The sequence below is a fragment of the Heliconius melpomene genome, chromosome 12 (genome assembly GCF_056956725.1).
Source record: "Heliconius melpomene rosina isolate 202511_hmr_F chromosome 12, ASM5695672v1, whole genome shotgun sequence".
Taxonomy (NCBI): domain Eukaryota; kingdom Metazoa; phylum Arthropoda; class Insecta; order Lepidoptera; family Nymphalidae; genus Heliconius; species Heliconius melpomene.
In genome coordinates this window covers 1,752,472-1,771,815 of record NC_140400.1, presented here as the reverse complement: position 1 = coordinate 1,771,815, position 19,344 = coordinate 1,752,472, and the positions used below count along the sequence as shown (strand labels likewise).

Below are 19,344 nucleotides of genomic sequence, written 5' to 3'. Positions count from 1 at the left end.
ATTAGTTTTCACCTTTTTAACGTATTTTGTATTTCACTCTCCTACAATTTTCAACTTACAATAACAATAAAATCGCTTAGAATTTACATATTTAGAATATTTTGATCTGTTTTAAGCATGTGTCTATATGTACTCATTATATTTCAAAAGTTACAATATTTTCCTCTTTAAATGAAACCATGTCCGCGAACTGCGTCCTCTAAAAGCTCACGAAGTAATTTTTCAGTTCCATTAGTAAGAAGATCCGCGACGTGTTTCTTAATGTTTCCGCGGCGCTTAGTTATATTGGAACGCAAATTGTTAGTACATTATGTTTTTTTATACGAGTAGGTATATACTTACTTAGAATAAAATTGTTGTTTCGAATTTCTTAAATAATTTAAAGTTATTTAGTAGAAAAGAGCAAAATTGTTTAAATTTGTGTGATTCGTGATTTGTGGCTTACTCTAAATATAACGTACCATCAGCAATATGAAAAGAAAAACATGGCGTTAAAAAATACATAGGCATTGGAGCTTAGTGATATATCACTCTACTTCTACTTTTAACTATTAGAGATTTTAGTAAACAAATGAAATGAAAAATAAGAGGAGCTAATAACATAATACTTATACTAATAACATAATCTATACTTCTATACTAATATAATAAAGCGGAAGAGTTTGTTTGTTTGTTTGTTTGTTTGTTTGTTTGTTTGTTTGTTTGTTTGTTTGTTTGTTTGTTTGTTTGAACGCTAAGATCTCTGGATCTACTGGATCGATTTACTTTGTTTTTGTTTTGTATGAAAGCTGCATTCTTCAGAAGTGCTATAGGCTATATAACATTACATTACACATATATAATAATAAATAAAGATACTTTCTAATTTGACAAGCAATTTATTCTGCCATGTTAATAACAACCGTCGTCGCTACGCGACCGCGTTCGTCACCGGGTCATTTTGATATTCATCCTTATGAAAATAAATATAATAGTCACTTTTAGCATTTCATCTAGATTGAAATTATATTTCTATAGAAATTATATTCTTATATTTCAAGCAGGCGTAGCCGCGTCCGGGTCCGCTAGTACTTATATAAAATTTTATACGTTCCCATTTCGTATTTTGTTTTGCTTGCGTTGTAATCTGACAGACAGACAGCCTTACACAAAGCACTAAATATATATCTAAAATCAAATTGTACATATAAAAATATACTTTTGGATGAACAGACACAATTATTTTATATCATAATAGAGAAATTATTATAAAGTTAATTATGTTTTATCACTAGTCGCTTTAAATAACATTGTTTATTACTTAGCGTCCTCGGCGTAGGTAAAAATGTTTTTATTCATATGACCTTTTAGAAGCCACTTTATCACTAACACGTAAATAAATCAAGCAAGTGACCTCATTCTGTTCTGTTAGTCAAAAACACTCTGTTATTATAGGGGGGGGACTATAATATTTTAGGTTCATACAAATGTTTATAGTTTTTTTAAGTGCGAATTCATTCATTAAACGCATTGCGTGTTGCATTGCGGAACTCAGCGCCGTGCTTCCGTTTACCACAGCGAAGATATAAAAATATTTTTTAGTATAATAGAGTTCCACAGACCACGGAGAGTACGATGTAAAATATTGATCTACATAATTACGCTCGGAGAAACTCGTCGTTCGTCGAACTCAATATTTTAAGATGTTTTTAATTTGTTTTATATGTTTAGAATTTAAAATCATACTTTCGTGTCGAAATTATAATTTATTACTATTTTATTTTATTAGTTTTTATCACTTTTTGACATGTTCAACACGCTACAACCATTTAGTTACATTATGTAATCTTAATTAACTTAATAGATTTTAATTTGCTAACATCAAATATTACGATTCATATTTTAATTAAAAAATAAATAAAATAAAGATATCAGCGGCAAAATTTGCATATCACTAATCTTATCTACTAAAAGTCGGAACTAAATGTAATTATCGAGGCTGTCGTGGCGTTTGACTGTAAACGCGGTGGCAGTGGGTTCAATTCCTAGTCAGTGACATTAATTGTTTTTATGGAATATATCAGAAATTGGTCGAATAATGGAGAACGGAGTATCTTAACACTGTGTTTCCTCCGTTACGCTGCTATACGGAAAAAAACGTAGATTTATAAAAAAAACAGTATTGTGTAATTTTTGTTGAATTTAGTGATACCATTGACCTGGTATTCTAAATCGCTCTATCGTCTACGCGACAATAGTATGTGATATTTTAATTATATTATATACTATTAAAGCTGCCTTGCTAGCTAGTTATTTAATGTGTGACCAAGTTTTTCCTCAAATAAACGTATTTGTGCTCGAAGCTATTTTGGACGCGTGGCCTGCATTATAATTGCGTTGTTGTCACCTTTAATTACCTCTTATAAAATGTTATACATCTAAATTCGTATAGAATACTGTTTTCTTTGAACTAATCTATGGATTTTTTTTTTCACATGAAAATAAATATCAAATGACTTACTACTAAGCCTAGTTTGCGAAAAATAACCAGATATGTTAATAATAATCTAGAAAAAACTTATAAAAAATTAGGATTACAACGAAAAAAAAAAACTAAACTAAATTGCATTTTTTCCTTTATAATTATTCTTATAAGTACGTATAGAATTTAATTAAATAAATATAATTTCGTGCACCATTTCGTACAAACCGACATTTGGCAAGTAATCGTTCGAGAATCAATGCCGATTGCCAATTCTCCTATTTTTACAGACGACATTTGAGTGTGTATGGTGTGTGGCGGTTTATAAATTGTTTTTGGATCTTTAACAACAAACATTAAAATATACCATTTTAACTATAGATTGTGGGTTCGAATCTAGAATTAGTCTAGTCTAATCTAGCATTTCTTGTGTTTATATATTTATTGATTAATTTATTATAATTATAATTACATATATGAGACAATAATGGCGCAACGGCCTATGAAAACATGAGGCCTGTACCGTGTGGCGGCGCAGCACGGTAAACGCGACGGTCGGGAGTTCGATTCCCACACAGCGGTGTGAACTATTTTCATTACCTCACTCTAGTAAATAGACAAAGTAATATAAAATGGTAAATTAAGAACAAGTTACATACTTAAGTTTGTTTATTTTGTTAGCTAATATTCTATACAATACCCAAACATCATGTCAAAACATTAAAAATTCAAGGTTAAACGTTTATGGACATGTGGGTACGTCATTTGGAGGTCGTGTGGGTGGAAAGCGAAACACTAATTAATAAAATTCGCTTAAAATATCCTTTTCGAGAGGATATTTTATTATATTTTTCCTATTTAGCCGTTATTAACGTTGCCATGAAATAACGTTTACTTTTGGTTGTTTGTAGTTTGCTAAAAATAGATATTATTTTTTTTTATTGATAATTAATATTCATAAGAAATAACAAGCTAACTTTTTATTGTTTATATATTTGTCACTGAACTATTAAAATAAAAAAAAACAGTCTATCGAATCGATTTATTAGAGCGTTACTTTATCAAACGGACAGAGATAGAGAGAACAGAATCTTTTTTATTATTATATATTTATTATATCGTTTTATTTATAAAATTGTCAAAGTACTGAAGTAAGGTGAATTAACAATATTTGGTGTCCTTAAAAAACTCCAGTCCCGCATCTTAACTATCATTAAAATTACCGAGAAAGAGAATCGAATCCACTACCTACAATACAAGATTATTATTAAAATCAAAGTATAAATTTACAATATTTATAAACAAAAACATTAACACTACAATAAAACACGTATATTATGATGGAAATAAATTTCAAGTTTGCTGAAAAGACCGTTGCACGTCTTAATTCGGTCGACGAACTCTACGGACGCACTCGCCCGTTTTTGCTCGCCCGTCGCTTAAAAGATATTGTGAATTTTAGTTTTTAGGCTATTTTTCGATATTTTTTTTTCTTATATTTTTGTATATTTTATAAGTTAAGGAAAATGTGTTAAGTACAGTCTCGTGTATAGTAAAATTAGAAGAAGCCTAACTAAATTTTCGACTATTTAGAGTTCTGTGTGTTGATATCTATCTATATAGAGAAAATACGATAATGTATATTGTTAAACAACAAGAAAACTAAGTGAAATACCTCTTTAAACATAGCATCTCCGTACGAACGAATAGAATCAACGGAGTGATTTATCTCTTTATTCTTTTTCTTTACTTTGAAAGAATATATTTGTAGTAAAACGAAAATCTTGAATGAAATAACATTATCTTACATAATGTTCAGGGTCACATGTCATATTCTTACAACAACTTGCCAAAATTCAGTTTAGGTCATCGACTGATTATAGCCATAGCGTCGATAGCCGGTAATTTCATTTGTAAATAAACGAAAGAGAACTTTTAAGTGTTACGTTGAATTACGTAATAAAATATGTTGTCCTTTTAAGTTATCATTTTAGCCTTTAAAGGTTGTTTTTTAGTTTTAATATTTTGAGATTATTACTATTCTTTTTTAAACCATAGCGTGTCGGCTGTTTTAACGTAATTGCACTTTTGGAAAAGTCGAAATTTTATGTATTCCGAACTCATTATATAAAATATTCAGTTCTACTTCAGTTTCTCGCTGTTTCCCGTACAACAGTGTAGGTTGAGGGAATCGCTTACCAACTAAATTCTAAATGAATATCGAGTAGCGACACACACCGTCGTGATTTGCCTTTCCAAACCAGGAAAATGAAAATCATTTAAATACAATCAATTCCTCGTAAAAATCGAATTCATTACCATCGTCATAACAATCTGACGCTGACCTACTGCACCACGACAGCCTCAAAATACAAAACATTGAAATACAATATTCAGAATATTCTAATAAAACCTGCACTATATACTTTAAAACCAGCATCCCAACCGCATCAGAGATTAAATATGTACGGATCATATTACCATTATTTTTCTAATCTTTCATACAAAAACTAACATAATCGAGTTCCTCGTTTCACATTGTTGACTGATTTAATATGACTCACAGTATATATTTAGCTATTACTCTATATGTGGTTTTGTAAATATTTGGACTGCTCGTTCGTATGCTATGCTCAGTTTACGTGCTTTTAATCGAGTTTTATAAGATTTTATCGATATTTATTTTAGTTTTTCATATCTGCGTCTATATTTATTTCGTTCAAACATTTACCTATAGAGAAGTGATAAGATTGTCTAATGGTCATTTTTCGCGCATTTAAGAGGCAAACTATTTTTTCTATAATATACTCTACTATACACAAATAATGGACTTTAAAATACACTAAAGACTGTGTTATTGTATAATTGGATCATAATCCAACATTAAATTCTCATTTTATAGTTATTTTTACATCACTGAAGTCAAAAGTTCAGTGTAAGGTCGTTTCGTGAATCATGTAGAGCACATCCTGTACATAGATTCTTACTTGAGAATGTTAGTATTTCCGATTTAGCTAATTGAGGTAACTTTAAGTGTGGAATGTGTTTTAGATATATATTTAATAGGTTATTGTTAATAACATTTTTAATATCGCATATTCTTCTTGGATTCCTATCCATACAATTTTTTTTTATCATATCTACACTTAGCGCTACTACAGAAGAAAAATATTATGCATTTCTAATTAGTTTATATTACAAATATAAACTAATTAAAAATAAAATAGGATATAATGATAGAACATTAATGATTCGTTTCATTCCCGTGAACGTAAAATATTTTACTCATACGACATAATATATATAATATACCTTATAAATAAAACTTAATTCCGGTTCTGATTCATAAAATCTTACAAAATCACCTGCACTTGGAAACGTCATCATCAATAGCTGGCTGCGGTAACAAATACTACGCCAGTGTAAGGTCATGAGATCGCATATAGTAAAGCGTGTCCCTTACTTATTTTCATTTCGATTTTATTCCTTCGAAATACAGTTCCGTTTCGATATTTTTATTCCTTGTGTTGCTTTTTAACCCCTAGTTCCCCTGAAGGAGCCGCACCGGCGCAGTGAGATGCGCGCGCACCCTCCAATATCGAGTAGGCCAGTCATTTTCCTAACCTCAATCAAACAGCTGTTCGCAAAACTTAAATTAAAGTGAATATAATAATCATCGCAACAATCCACATACGCGACTAGACGCGTCGGAAGCCATTACGAAATGATTTAAATTTAGAATCCGCGTTATAATTTTTTCAGTTTACGATTTTCATGCTTTCATTCAGTTTCCAGCCAGCACGTTCGGCGTTTACTCGTGCGGCATATTTTAACTATTTTTTTCTCGTATAAATCGATTTTATATCGCGATTATATTATCAATATTCAGTATTAATTCGGAGCTATTGTTATTTATAATTACATTTTATTATTGAATAATTTCTAGGTTACGTATTTGTAATATCTTGTGTTTATTTTGTGTGAATATTTGTGAATCATGAAACTTTTCAGTGGACGACATAAATGTTTTTAGTGTTGTGTTATATTTTGTGTTAAAATGGAGGAGTACGAGTACGACTTCGCGTACGAATGCCGGGTTGGTATTACGTTATACCTACTTTCTTTTGTTTATGTTATACTTTCTACATACATGTTGCATACTAGTACAATTATTTAACCGTATATTAAAGATCGAAAATGTTAGTATGCTAACATCATTATATTAATGACTGACGCATAATACAGTCGAAGCGTGCTAAATCGAATAGTCAAATACTTCATCTGTTATTATTTAAGAAAACATAATATTTGAAAAAAATATATATATATACAAACCAAACATATTTATTTCTATTTTAACATTTATTTTGTAGCGACGGTAACACGTAATACATTTTTTAACCGACTTCAAAAAGAAGGAGGTTATCAATTCGACTGTATTTTTTTTTGTAACTCTTAGGTACCTAAATTATAAGTAATTTCATTTGTACTATTTTGACATATATTATGCATATCTACAATGCAGAGTAGTACATAGGTTACACTTTAACATAGTTGTGCATGACCTAAATCTCTCTGAATGCACTAGGACCGGATTCAATGAGTACCCATATTTGTATAACAGGCAGCCAGTGCGACAGGTACAGCCAGCACTGACCATTCACTTTGTGTGAATTGAATCAATTAAATATATGTTTATTTATCTATAGATTTTGTAAATATATAACAAAAAAGAATTAATAATGACTTCGTTCTATACGAGTCCATCACATTATATGAGTATATTGTGCTTGAAGATAAGTATGTTACCAATTTAAAATATATGTTCATGGAAAGTAAGAAATATCTGAAAGACTTTTGGATTGAAACAAAACTCTACAATTGTGTTACTTTAATTTACATCTCATTCATCATCCGTATACGTATAACCCTCTATCTCTTTTTCTCTATTTCCTCTTACTCTAAATAGAAAAACTATTTCCTATTTATTTCTTGTAATTTTTGCCATGTTTATATACAGGTTTTACATAATTACATTAAATTTTTTTTCAAATTTACTCCGTCTTAATTAACAATTGTTATGATTTTTCAGCGCCTCGTCGAAGCGATGGCGCCGCGCTCAGCGCGCTCGTTCCGCCAAGAGTTCAATATGCAGGACCTGGCGACCACCGAGCACACGTATACACATTATACTACCGAGAAGTAAGTAACTAGTACTAGTAGAAATGTAACTCTACTTATTTAAATGTAATTGCTGTATATTTAGTGTAATTTATTTCCAAAAATGAACAATTTTTCAAATCATCGCAGATACGTGAGAACGTCACATTCAACAGAGCTCGACGGCCAGGCCCCAATTAAATCAATGACTAATGGCAAACTTAAATCCCCGATTTACGACGACAGACCCGATATACGAAATTTAAAACGCGTCCATAAAATGTATGAAGGCCCCAACATTATTGAGTCGAGAGGTATCGTTCACCCCGAAACGAGGGAAATTCTCACAGTCGGTCAAGCGATCAGTATGAGAATACTTGATGTCCGAACGGGAAGACTATTGTCATCTCCCAATACAAGACAAACTATAACTATTGAACAAGCTGCCAAAGAAGGTTTAATAGATCCTAAATTGGCTGCGAGACTCACCGGACCCTGCGGTATGACAGAAGATGGAAACGAAGTTACATTGCTAGAAGCAATCCAAAGAGAACTTTACGATGCAGAACAAGGACTTACAGATCCAGCAGAAAAGCGAATTAAGGTGACTGTTGAAAGTGAAAAACCTAATCAAGGAATGAGTATTTCGGACGCACTCAATCGTGGTCAAGTAGATTTGCAGAAAGGTCTCTATAGATTACCCAACGGAAGCTACATAAGCATAGCGGATGCGTATCAACGCGGTTACCTTATTTATAATGAGATTATCAAAATAAAATCGAGCGCTTTGTCTTTGTCAGACGCGATTAGTCAAGAACTCGTAGACAATAGCGGTTGGATATTGGATAGAAATTCGGGCGATAGATTTGAATTGGAAATTGCTATTAAAAATGAATTAATAAATCCCAATTTAAGGGAGGTCGTAGATCCCAAAAATGATACTAAGATAACGCTTGCTGAAGCGATAGAGAAAAACATTATTAATACTAAGCATTCTAAGTATGTACATAACATAACGAAAGAAAAAATGACCTTCAAAGAAGCCGCGAGTAAACGTTTTATTTGTAAACCCATGACACTTAAAGATATTTGTGATAATAATTTAATGACGAACGATGGTAAAATTTTGTCACCAACTAATAGGACCCCTTTGAATATACTCGAGGCTATCTCTGCGGGCGTACTAGATAGCGATAATATTAAATGCGTTTCTGACACAACCACCGGTCAATTGCTGTCTTTGTCGGAAGCTCTTGGTGCTCGGATTATTCTTCCTGATAATAAATTTCGTGATAATTTAACAGGTGAAATATGTACTATACCTGAAGCGGTAGACAGAGGTCTTATAACTTCTGTATCACAAAGGTCGATTTTTGACATAGACGGTTTTAGAGACCCGAAAACAGGTGAGTTTGTATCTTTCAATTCAGCTCTTAGTAAAGGTAACTTAAAGTACGCTAACGGTGAAACTTTCTTGAAATCTGAAAGTGGTGACTTCGTATTTTTGGAAGATTGCCCTAAAGTTTCAATTGTTCGACCTGAAGTACTGGAGATGTTTAATCGTAAAATAGGTATTATCGAAAAAGGGCAAGAACTGTCAGTTTTAGATGCAGTTTTCAAAAATATTTTAGATCCCAAAACAGGATACCTATTGGATTCCACAACCAAAAAACCAATACCATTCAATAAAGCTGTAGAAATAAATATGATTACCCCTGAAGGCGCTGCCTTATTAAACTCTCTTTTAAATATTACATTAACACTACAAACGGTGACAAAAACTGTTAAAAGATATGTAACTGTAACAAATACGTCACGAAAGTCCGAGACGATCATAACATTTGCTGAAGCTATCCGACGTGGTCTCATTGACGAATCTACTCAAACGTTTACCGATCCTACTACAGGTACTGTATTCCCCATACAACAAGCGTTAGATGATGGGTTGCTAGGTGTAGATCAAGATGAACCACGTGTTACTCAAATTTCCGATCGTATAGCTAAAAAGGATTTACTTCCTGGACAAGTAGTTGAACTAAAAATAACAAAAAAATCTTTTATTAAAGATCTACCTCCTAGTCCAGAAAGTAAATTACATCACGATAATAAACCTGAGACCGTAAAAAGTCCAGATTACACTATAACCGATTCATTACAACCCCGTAAAGAAATAACCCGTGAAATAAAAACTGTGTCATCAAAATCTATTGAAGGCGACCCTTCTGTAACTTCATTAACAATTAGAAAAAATACTATTGAGTTGCCACATGGTGGTTGGACGCTTTACGAAGCTATCCAACAAAATCTTTTCGATCCTAAAACGGGTATGTTTGTTATTCCTGCTACCGATCGCATATTAGACCTACAAGAAGCTGTTAAGCTTAATATAATCAACCCGGAATCAGCTATTGTTCTTGACAGTAGAACCGGAAAAGAAACACCTTTGCACAGAGCTTTAGAATATAATATTATTGACCCCACAGGTCATTATAAACATTCTAATATAGTCTTAAATATGCAGCAAGCTATTGAACGCCAATTTATAATATTTGTAACTCTTACCAAAACAATTTCTACTCAAAAAATAATCACAATTACATCTATGGCGGGCATGCCTGACAGAATGGAAATATCTGAACTAGAACATGCACCATCTGCTAAGGATTCTGATGACCAGTCTATACTAGAGCCTGTGCAAATATCTTCAGGTATTATTTATGATCCTGCTACAGCACTAGTTATTTCTACGACTTCAGGAGTGTCAGAAAATATAATTGAAGCTGTTGATCGTGGCATAGTTTCAGATAGTATTGTACATGTTATAGATCCTGATACGGGAAAACAAATTACTTTAAATCAAGCTTTAGAAAAAGGTATTGTAGATAAGAATACAGGTGAATACAAAAACAAATCTGGGAAAAGTTTTAGTCTCGCTGATGCAGCGAAAGTAGGCTTAATAGCAGTCATAGGATCACCATTAGTTGCTGCTTCCAAAATAATTCAAGTTGTAAAGAGTACGATGGTAGTAGACCCGAATACTGGCGAAGAATTACCAATGGAGGTTGCTTATGAAAGAGGACTTGTTGATCCTGCAACTTACCAAAACTATGAAGATTCTATTAGAGGGAAAACACCAGAGCAACTGGAAACACTTGACAAATGGAGAAGTGTAACTACAGCTGAATCTAGCAGCGTTTCTGTTTCAAAAGTCATTATGACTTCAGTTATAGATCCTGTCACCGGCGAGAAATTATCAATAGAAGATGCAAATAAGAGAGGTATTGTGGATCCTATAGCATATAAAAAGTTCCTAGATTCTACAGTTGATACCCCAGAAACCAAAACAATTCATCGAGAAAATGTTACACAAACGCCTAGTTCTAATAAAACGTCAATGTCTCAAGCCTCTAGTAAATCTTTATCTGTTGAAGCTGCAGTGTCGAAGGGTTTTATAACCGTTGAATCAATACAAAACAGCCTTTCAGCTGACGATAGAAAAAAATCTAATAATGTAGTTGCTGATAAGCCAATTCGTTCATTAGATGTTGTCGAAATACCCAATAACCAAACAAAACCATCTAGACCGAAATACAGTATTGAAATTAGTAAAACTGATGGTCAATCTGTTGATGTAAAACCTGTAGTGTTACAAAAACTCCGTAAAAGTGTGGTTATGCCCTTAGAAGCAATCGAATTGGGCTTAGTTGATGAAGATACTGCAAAAATTTTAGAAGCGGTAAAATCATATAAAGACGAACGTGGCTCACCAATTTCACTTGGTAAAGCTATTGAAGCTGGTTATATAAATGAAAATGATGGTAAAATTGTTGACCCTGTTCATGGTGACACTATTTCTATTAAAGAAGCTTTGAATCGCGGTATATTAGATAGTGAAGGACAAAATGAAATATTATTACCCATAGCAAGAGGTTTATCTATTCCTGAAGTTTTAGAACAAGGATTATTAAACCCTGCTTCAGGAAAAATAATTCATCCAGAAACGGGAAGCCATTTAACTTTAAGAGAGGCAATAATTTGTGAAATAGTCGATCCTTTATCGGTCATCACAATAGCTCCAGGTCAAAATATAACTCTATCGGATGCCATAACAAGAAATATATTAGATATTGAAAAAAATAATGTAAAAACTAGTCAAGGTGCACTTGATTTAGTTTCTGCTGTTAATTCCCAAATATTTCCGAATATAAAACCAACTAACGTCAAAAACATTCCACCAGCTGGCATGACTATATCAGTTGCAATAAAACAAAATGCAATTGAACCGAACACAGGTAACATTAAAAATCCACTCACTGGAGAAATAATTCCGATCGATAAGGCTATCGAAAGAGGTCTAATTATGAATATTCCATATCCACAGTCACCGTATACAATAACTATTGAAGAAGCTATTAAAGATGGCATAGTTGATCTTGAGGATGGTATATTTGTTAATACGAAAACAAATGAAAAAGTTCCTATAGATAAGGCTATAGAACAAGGTCTTGTGGCAATTAAAGCCAATACTGAAAAATCGGAATCAGAAGGAGTAATAACAACAATTACAGAAACATTTACTTCACAACATACAATAACAACTAAAATGGTAGAACTATTAGCTGATTATGTCCTTATAAGCGCAAATGAAGTACAAAACTCTAAAACTGGGGAAATTGTTTCTATTGAAGAAGCCCGAGAAAAAGGAATAATTAAAGATGAACAAACTAGTAAAGAACAATTTTTAACAAATGATGTGAATATAAATTTTCAAGAAGCCCTGCATTTGGGATATATTGATATAGAAAAAGGGACTTTTACTCATCCAAATACAGGAGAAACTGTGACTATTGCTGAAGCTGTAGCTAGTGGTGTACTGACGACTGAAGTTTTAAAAGAAATCAATCTACCACCCCAAGAAACACAATCAACGAAAGAAATGCTCAACCTAAATGACGCATTTGAAACTCTTTTTGACGATAAAACTCAAAAATTCAGAGATCCAAAATCACCTAATAAAGTAATGACTTTTAAAGAAGCTCTTGAAAGAAATGTTATAGATCCGAATTCTGTACTTTACAATATCAGTGCTGGAAAACCAATAACGTTGCAAGAAGCTTTAGATACTGGCGTAATAGATAAAAAAACAGGAAAAATAAGAGAGCCACAGACAGGTAAATCTGTAGATATTAAAAAGGCAGCTAAGATGGGTTTATTTGCCGTTGTAGCTGCTCCAGTTTTAGCCGGGATGGCGGTAGTAGAAGGTGCAAAGATTGTTGGTAAAAAAATTATAAAACCGAAAGATGATGAGGCTATTTCTACTCAAATTCAAAAGCAAGCTCATAAGGAAAACTTTCCAATTAAAGATATTCAAAGGCAATCAAAATCACCTAAAGGGACAAAAGATATAATAAATATTGATAAAATATCTAAAGAAGAAAGTCAATTAAAAGTCGAAAGCAAAGATAATATTATTAAAAGAGAAGATATTGATCTTTTAAAATCCCCTGATAAGGAAACCGATAAAATTATTGATGTTGGTATTAAGAATTCTGAATTCGAAGCAGAGAGATCTGAGTTTGCTATGGAAGTTTCTCTACCACAAACAACGGCTGAAGTTGACAATGTTGCTGACTCCATACAACAGAAACCAGAACAAGACGAAACCACATCAGCAGGCACTAACGTTGCAGCTTTAAAAAATAAGACAGAAAGTGACTTCGAAAATCCATCTGTTCAAGAATTTATAAAAATTACACCTGATGGCAAGGAAATAACTACAGTAGTAAGAACAACTATAACTACAAGTGACCCTGAATTGACTGAATATACAAGTGAACTTAGTAGCACAATAATAAACACCACTGCTTCGAAAATGACAACAATAGAAGTAACTCAAAATTCTTCCAAATCTTACTCTATTTCAGAACAGTATAGTATACCTGACGAAAAAACCGTGCAAATAGGTACTGTTGACTATCCAGATCAAGTTGACAAATCTGTATTGGACATTAGTAAAGACATTTCTAAGCTTCCAATTAGCGTAATTGAAAAACCGCATAAAACCAAGGACGAAAAGCCATCACAAGAAAAAGTAAACGAAGATGTTTCTTTACTTGATAAAGAAAAGCCTGAGCCTTATAGAAAAAATATTGAAGACTCTGCTTCAAAAAATAACAAACCATTAGACGACAGTATACTACCTAACCAGGTTAAAATTGCTACAGGTGTAATTTACGATCCAAATACTAATAAGGTGACGGTCGAAGATAGCGGTGAATGCGCAGATATACTTGGGGCTATTGATAAAGGAATTGTACCCAGAGAATCCATATTGGTAAAAGATCCTAAATCAGGAGAACAAATTTCATTCATGGAAGCTATGGACAAAGGAATAGTAAATAAAACAACTAATGAAATCGTTAACGTTTCTGGTAAAAATATTAGCTTTGCTGACGCTGTTAAAATAGGATTGGTAGCAATTGTAGGTGCTCCAGTTTTAGCAGTATCAAAAGTTATTGATGTTGTCAAAGGAGGTATTGAATCTAGTGATACGAAAGATGTAAAATTACATCCCGTTAAAGAATCTCAAGAAATTTTATTAATTCCAATTGAAAAGCTTGCAAAACCTAATTTATCTAAAGGTTCTACAGTTTTAATAGCACCAGATGTAACAAAACAAGACATTAATTCAAGCTTAAGTCAATTCGAAGATATTACTATTAGTGAAATAAATAAAAAATCTTTTGGCAGCGATGTTCCGCTTGAATCAACTGTAAAGGAACCACAAAGCCAAAGCCCAGCTATAATTAACGATGGTAAATCCATGTCTGCCATGCTGATTGATGCTGAAAAGCAACCATTAAGCGCTATTGACGAAATCATTGAGCAAAATGTAACTACAATAAAATCAGAACCATTAAAATTACTTTATGAAAATATTACTTTAATCGATGCAATTGCTCAAGGCAAAATTGAACCAAAGATATGTAGAATTATTATCAATGGTATAGAAACTCCATTGACTGTACAAGATTCTTTAGAACAAGAACGAATCAGTAGGTTTACGCCTGTTGATGTAGTATCCAAAAATTGCATTATAGTTAGAGAAAGTAAACCAAAATATAGCTTATCAATATCGCAAAAGCTTACTCCAGAAGAACTTTCAGAAATGGGTGTTTACGATATTGAAAAACAAATATTTTTAAATCCAAAGACCAGTGCAAAAATTTCATTTGAAGAGCTTGTATATGGCCTTCAGGTATTTGACCCTTCGACAATTTTAGTTAAAGATTTGAATAGTAAGTCAGATAATTACATTTCTTTCGAAGAGGCAATTTCGCGGCCAATCATTGATAAGATAACTGGCCATATGGTTAATCCTAAAACCGGCAGACGTGTGTCATTTTTAGATTGCGTTCAAATTGGGTGGATAGTAGAGAGGCCTGAAGATGTGTCTATAGTTGAACAAGTCACAGTTGAAACTGCAGTAGAAAAGGGATTATATGATCCCAAGACTGGTGAAATAAAAGATATCAACACAGGAGAGCTCGTACCGATTGGTCAAGCAGTTCAAAAAGGATTAATTGATCATGAATCATTACTTATTAAGCTCCCTGGTTCCAATGAAATTATTTCTTTATCAGACGCCATTGACCGTGGAGTTCTAGAATTACAAGATGGTGTCATTATTATAATTGAAACTCAAGAAACAATTGAAATATCTATAGCAATACAACGTGGATTAATAACTGTTTTAAGAAGACCCATCTCTATAGAAGCAGTCATTTCAAAAAATATGTACGAACCAAAATCCGGCAAAATAAGAGACGACGTAAGCGCACAGCTGTTACCTATTGATAAAGCAATTGAAAGAAATATTGTACATCCTACTATTTCTGAAATAAAAGATACTATGTTAGATAAATACGTTCCTCTTTCTGAAGCTATCGACCAAAAAATAATCAACCCTGAAACAGGTAAAGTAGTAAATAAAAAAACCGGAGAACATGTTCCTTTAGATGATGCGCTCAAAAAGGGACTTATTGCCACTAAAACCATTACATTTAGTTTGTTTGATATTATTGAATTAGGTTATTATTCTCCGGACTCTTGTAAAATTTTAAATCCCAGAACTGGTAATAATATAACTCTGAATAAAGCTATTCAAGATAAACTTATAGATCCATCCAATGTTAAAATAAAAGATGATAAAACTGAAACAGTAATTTCTTTTGAACAAGCAGTAAAATCTGGTTTAATAGATTTAGAAAGTGGAATGCTTACTTCCCCCTTATTTAATCTTAAAGACGCATGTGAAAAAGGCTATTTACTCAGCGATCAGAAACCATGGTCTCTACAAGAAGGCTTAGTTCAAGGTTTTTATGATCCTGAAACTGGCCTTTTAACTATTAATGGTGCTACTATGACATTAGATGATGCAATTAAAATTGGGAACATTAATCCAGAAGTTTTAACAGTTAGAAATTCCGTATCAGGAGAAATAATTTCGCTCGCAGATGCGATAAAAATTGGTATAATTGATTCTAAGGAAGGAAAGGTTAGGGATCCTATTCAAGGTGATAAAATTTCTCTTACGGATGCATCAGATCGTGGACTAATAGTGCCCGCTAAACGAAAGCTTAGTTTGCCTGAAGCTGTATTTAAAGGTTTCTATGATCCAAAAACTGGTAAGTTCTCAAATCCACTAAACAAAGATAAAATGCCTACTGATAGGGCAATAAGAAAGCGTATGTTAGATCCTCAATCAACTTTGGTGCACGTTGGTGGCAAAGTTATACCATTTGAGTTTGCAGTTGATAAAGGTATAGTTGATGGTAGAACTGGAACTATCATATTAGGAGATGAGAGAGTAGACTTCCGTGAAGCGTTTGAAAGAGGTATATTAGTAGAAGTCCGTAAACCACTTTCTCTTATGGAAGCTATAGAAAAGGGTATATATAACGAAATCACAGGCTTATTTATGGACCCGCAAAGTGGCAAAAAATACACTCTTGCTGAGGCGATTAAAATGAATTTGGTAGATCCACATTCTGTGCACATTCAGGATAATAGACTTGGTAAATGGGATAAAATTACACTATCAGAATCTATTGAGACAGGTGTTATTGACGATAAATCTAGTAAAATAAAAAATATTAATAGTGATAATGAAGAGATTAGTTTAGCTAAAGCTTTTGAAATAGGTTTACTTGTTGATAATAAAGCTCCTATAAGTTTACAGAGGGCACTTCATCAAGGTCTATATGATGATGCTACAGGTAAAATAATTGATCCTTTGAGTACGCGAAAAATAACTTTACACGAAGCTATTCGTAAGTCTATTATTAGTCCAAAATATCTTTGCTATTTTGATAAAAAATCAGAAAAACCGTTAACATTATCAGAATGCTGCCGCAGTGAAATAATTGATAAAAGAAATGGTAAATTTATTGAGCCTGGATCTGATGTTCACATACCTCTCTCTGAAGCTATGAATTTAGGTCTCATAGTGGATATAGAAAGTGCTGGATTTTCTTTATATGATGCACTAGCAATGAATATGTATGACATTACGGAGCTAATGTTTGTTCACCCTGTGAGTGAAAGAAAAATAACTCTCAAATCCGCTATATCAGAAGAACTTATTAATCCCGAAATGTCACTCATTAAACATATTCCATCAAGTAAATATATGAAATTAATCGATGCAATAGAGTGCGGAATTATCGATGTAAACAATAGTGTATATATTTTGCCTAATGGAAATCAAATTAACTTTTTAGATGCTAAGCATCGCGGTCTTATAGTTACTTCCAAGAAAAATCTAAGTCTCGAAGAAATAATTAAGAATGGTCTTTTTAGAGCCGACAATGGCAAAATTGTAGATCCTAATACTAACGAATTTGTAGATCTTAATAAAGCTATCGAATCAAACCTCTTAAACCCAGACCTTACAGTAGTTAAAGACAGTTCTACAAATAAATTTAAACCCCTATTAAATGCCATACATGAAGGTGATATCGATGTCACTAAAGGTAGGGTCTTAGATACTAAAGCGAAGAAAACTTATAGCTTAGATATCGCATTTGACAAAGGCTTACTAATTACCATTATACAACCTTTGACTTCGCAAAAAGTGTCTAGACGTTACGTATCAGATAATTCCGCACCGAAGGAGCCAGTGCTCCGAGAATTTACATTAGATGAAGCGATAAAATATGAATTTATTAATCCTGACACGGCCCTTATAAAAGATCCCCATAAAAACAAATACATACCTTTGAAAGTAGCTATCAAGGAAAATATTATCGACAATAATGCTAAAGGTTTGTTCGATCCTCAAAACAGATCTCGCGTGCTTTGTTTTACTTTTGAAAATGGTCTTATTGTTTATGTTAAAGAACCTTTAACGTTTGAGCAAGCTATAGAAGAAGGTCATCTAAATATAAGTACAGCTCGATTTACTGATCCGCAATCCAATGAAGTATTAACAATTAAAGACGCAGCCATAATGGGCTATATAGACCCAGACACTGCGCTCATTAAAGATAATCTCAAAAAACGACTGGTTAAACTTCCTGAAGCTTTCCGTAAAGGTTTAATGGATGCTGAAAAGGGTAACATTTTAGATACTGAGACTTCTAAACTCAACACTTTAAGTGCTGCAATTGAAAATGGCCTTCTTATGACGCCCAAGAAAAGCTTTACACTTATAGAGACACTGAATTTCGGAATTTATAACCCTACCACGGGGGCGTTAAATGATCCCTTCATTACCACTAGTGTGATAGATAGAAAGAGATTAACATTGGGTGAAGCCATTCAACGAGGCATTGTCGACCCTTCAAGTACGGTAGTAAAAGAACCAGAATCTGGAAAGATATGGCCATTGGTACAAGCTATAGAACAACAGTTTGTAAATCCTGTCGAAGGCAGATTGGTGATAGACCCGAAGAAAGGAATCAGTCTCGATTTAGTCAAAGCTCTTAAAAAGGGATACTTGCTGCCAGCAGAAACGAGGGTAAGTTACAATTTTAATCTTACAATATGTGCTTTAAACAAGCAAAGGTGTTGCTTTGAACTTCTTATATTTCCACTCTTAGTAGGTAATCTATTACAACTAAGCGTTTGGCTTACAACATTGGCATGGCACGACACCCACATGACTTGAGTCAATGACTGGGTTATAGGCGCAACTTAGCTCAACAAAATTGTATAGAATTTTATCAATATGATAAAGTTTAACATAATTTGAGATTGAGTTAAAGAAATTTACGTTAATTAATTATTACCTATAACTAAGTCAATCCATTTAGTCGGCTTAGTTTGCCATCGTTTAAAAGTACTTGAGCACATAGATTATTTAGATGGTCGAAATTACATTTTCATCATTCAATATCATAATCTTTTAGGATACTCAAATCTAATCCACGTGATTCCGACCAGACATTTAAAATATAATTATTTAGATAAATAAGCTTTTATTTCGGTTTCTTACTAAAGTAGACAATTTGTATTTTTTTAAAGTATTTTGTGATGTTTCTAGATGCTTAAGTTAGGTCATTTCGCTAGTTGACAGTTTCCTCATATGAATTTGAATTACATTTTTATGCTATACTCAAAAAAATATTTTTAATAATAAAATAAATAACTACAAAGTGCTTATGAAAACTGTCAAATCCAGTGAAACGAGTGATTATGTGCTTACCGACTTTGTAATGAGG

At 32.8% G+C, this 19,344-nt stretch overlaps 1 protein-coding gene across 16 annotated transcripts in view; it reads left to right on the top strand.

Moving 5' to 3' along the window:
- shot (dystonin-like protein short stop) overlaps positions 1-19,344 on the top strand; it is a 239,974-nt gene that overhangs the window by 168,877 nt on the left and 51,753 nt on the right. For 15 of the 16 annotated variants that reach the window (XM_085194381.1, XM_085194376.1, XM_085194378.1 and 12 more), the window contains 2 exons: positions 7,554-7,663; positions 7,772-18,641. In XM_085194381.1, the coding sequence (XP_085050507.1) occupies positions 7,554-7,663; positions 7,772-18,641 (10,980 nt within the window). Of the gene's footprint in view, positions 1-6,503; positions 6,558-7,553; positions 7,664-7,771; positions 18,642-19,344 lie in introns of those variants that run through there. The other variant, XM_085194388.1, reaches the window with a different exon arrangement.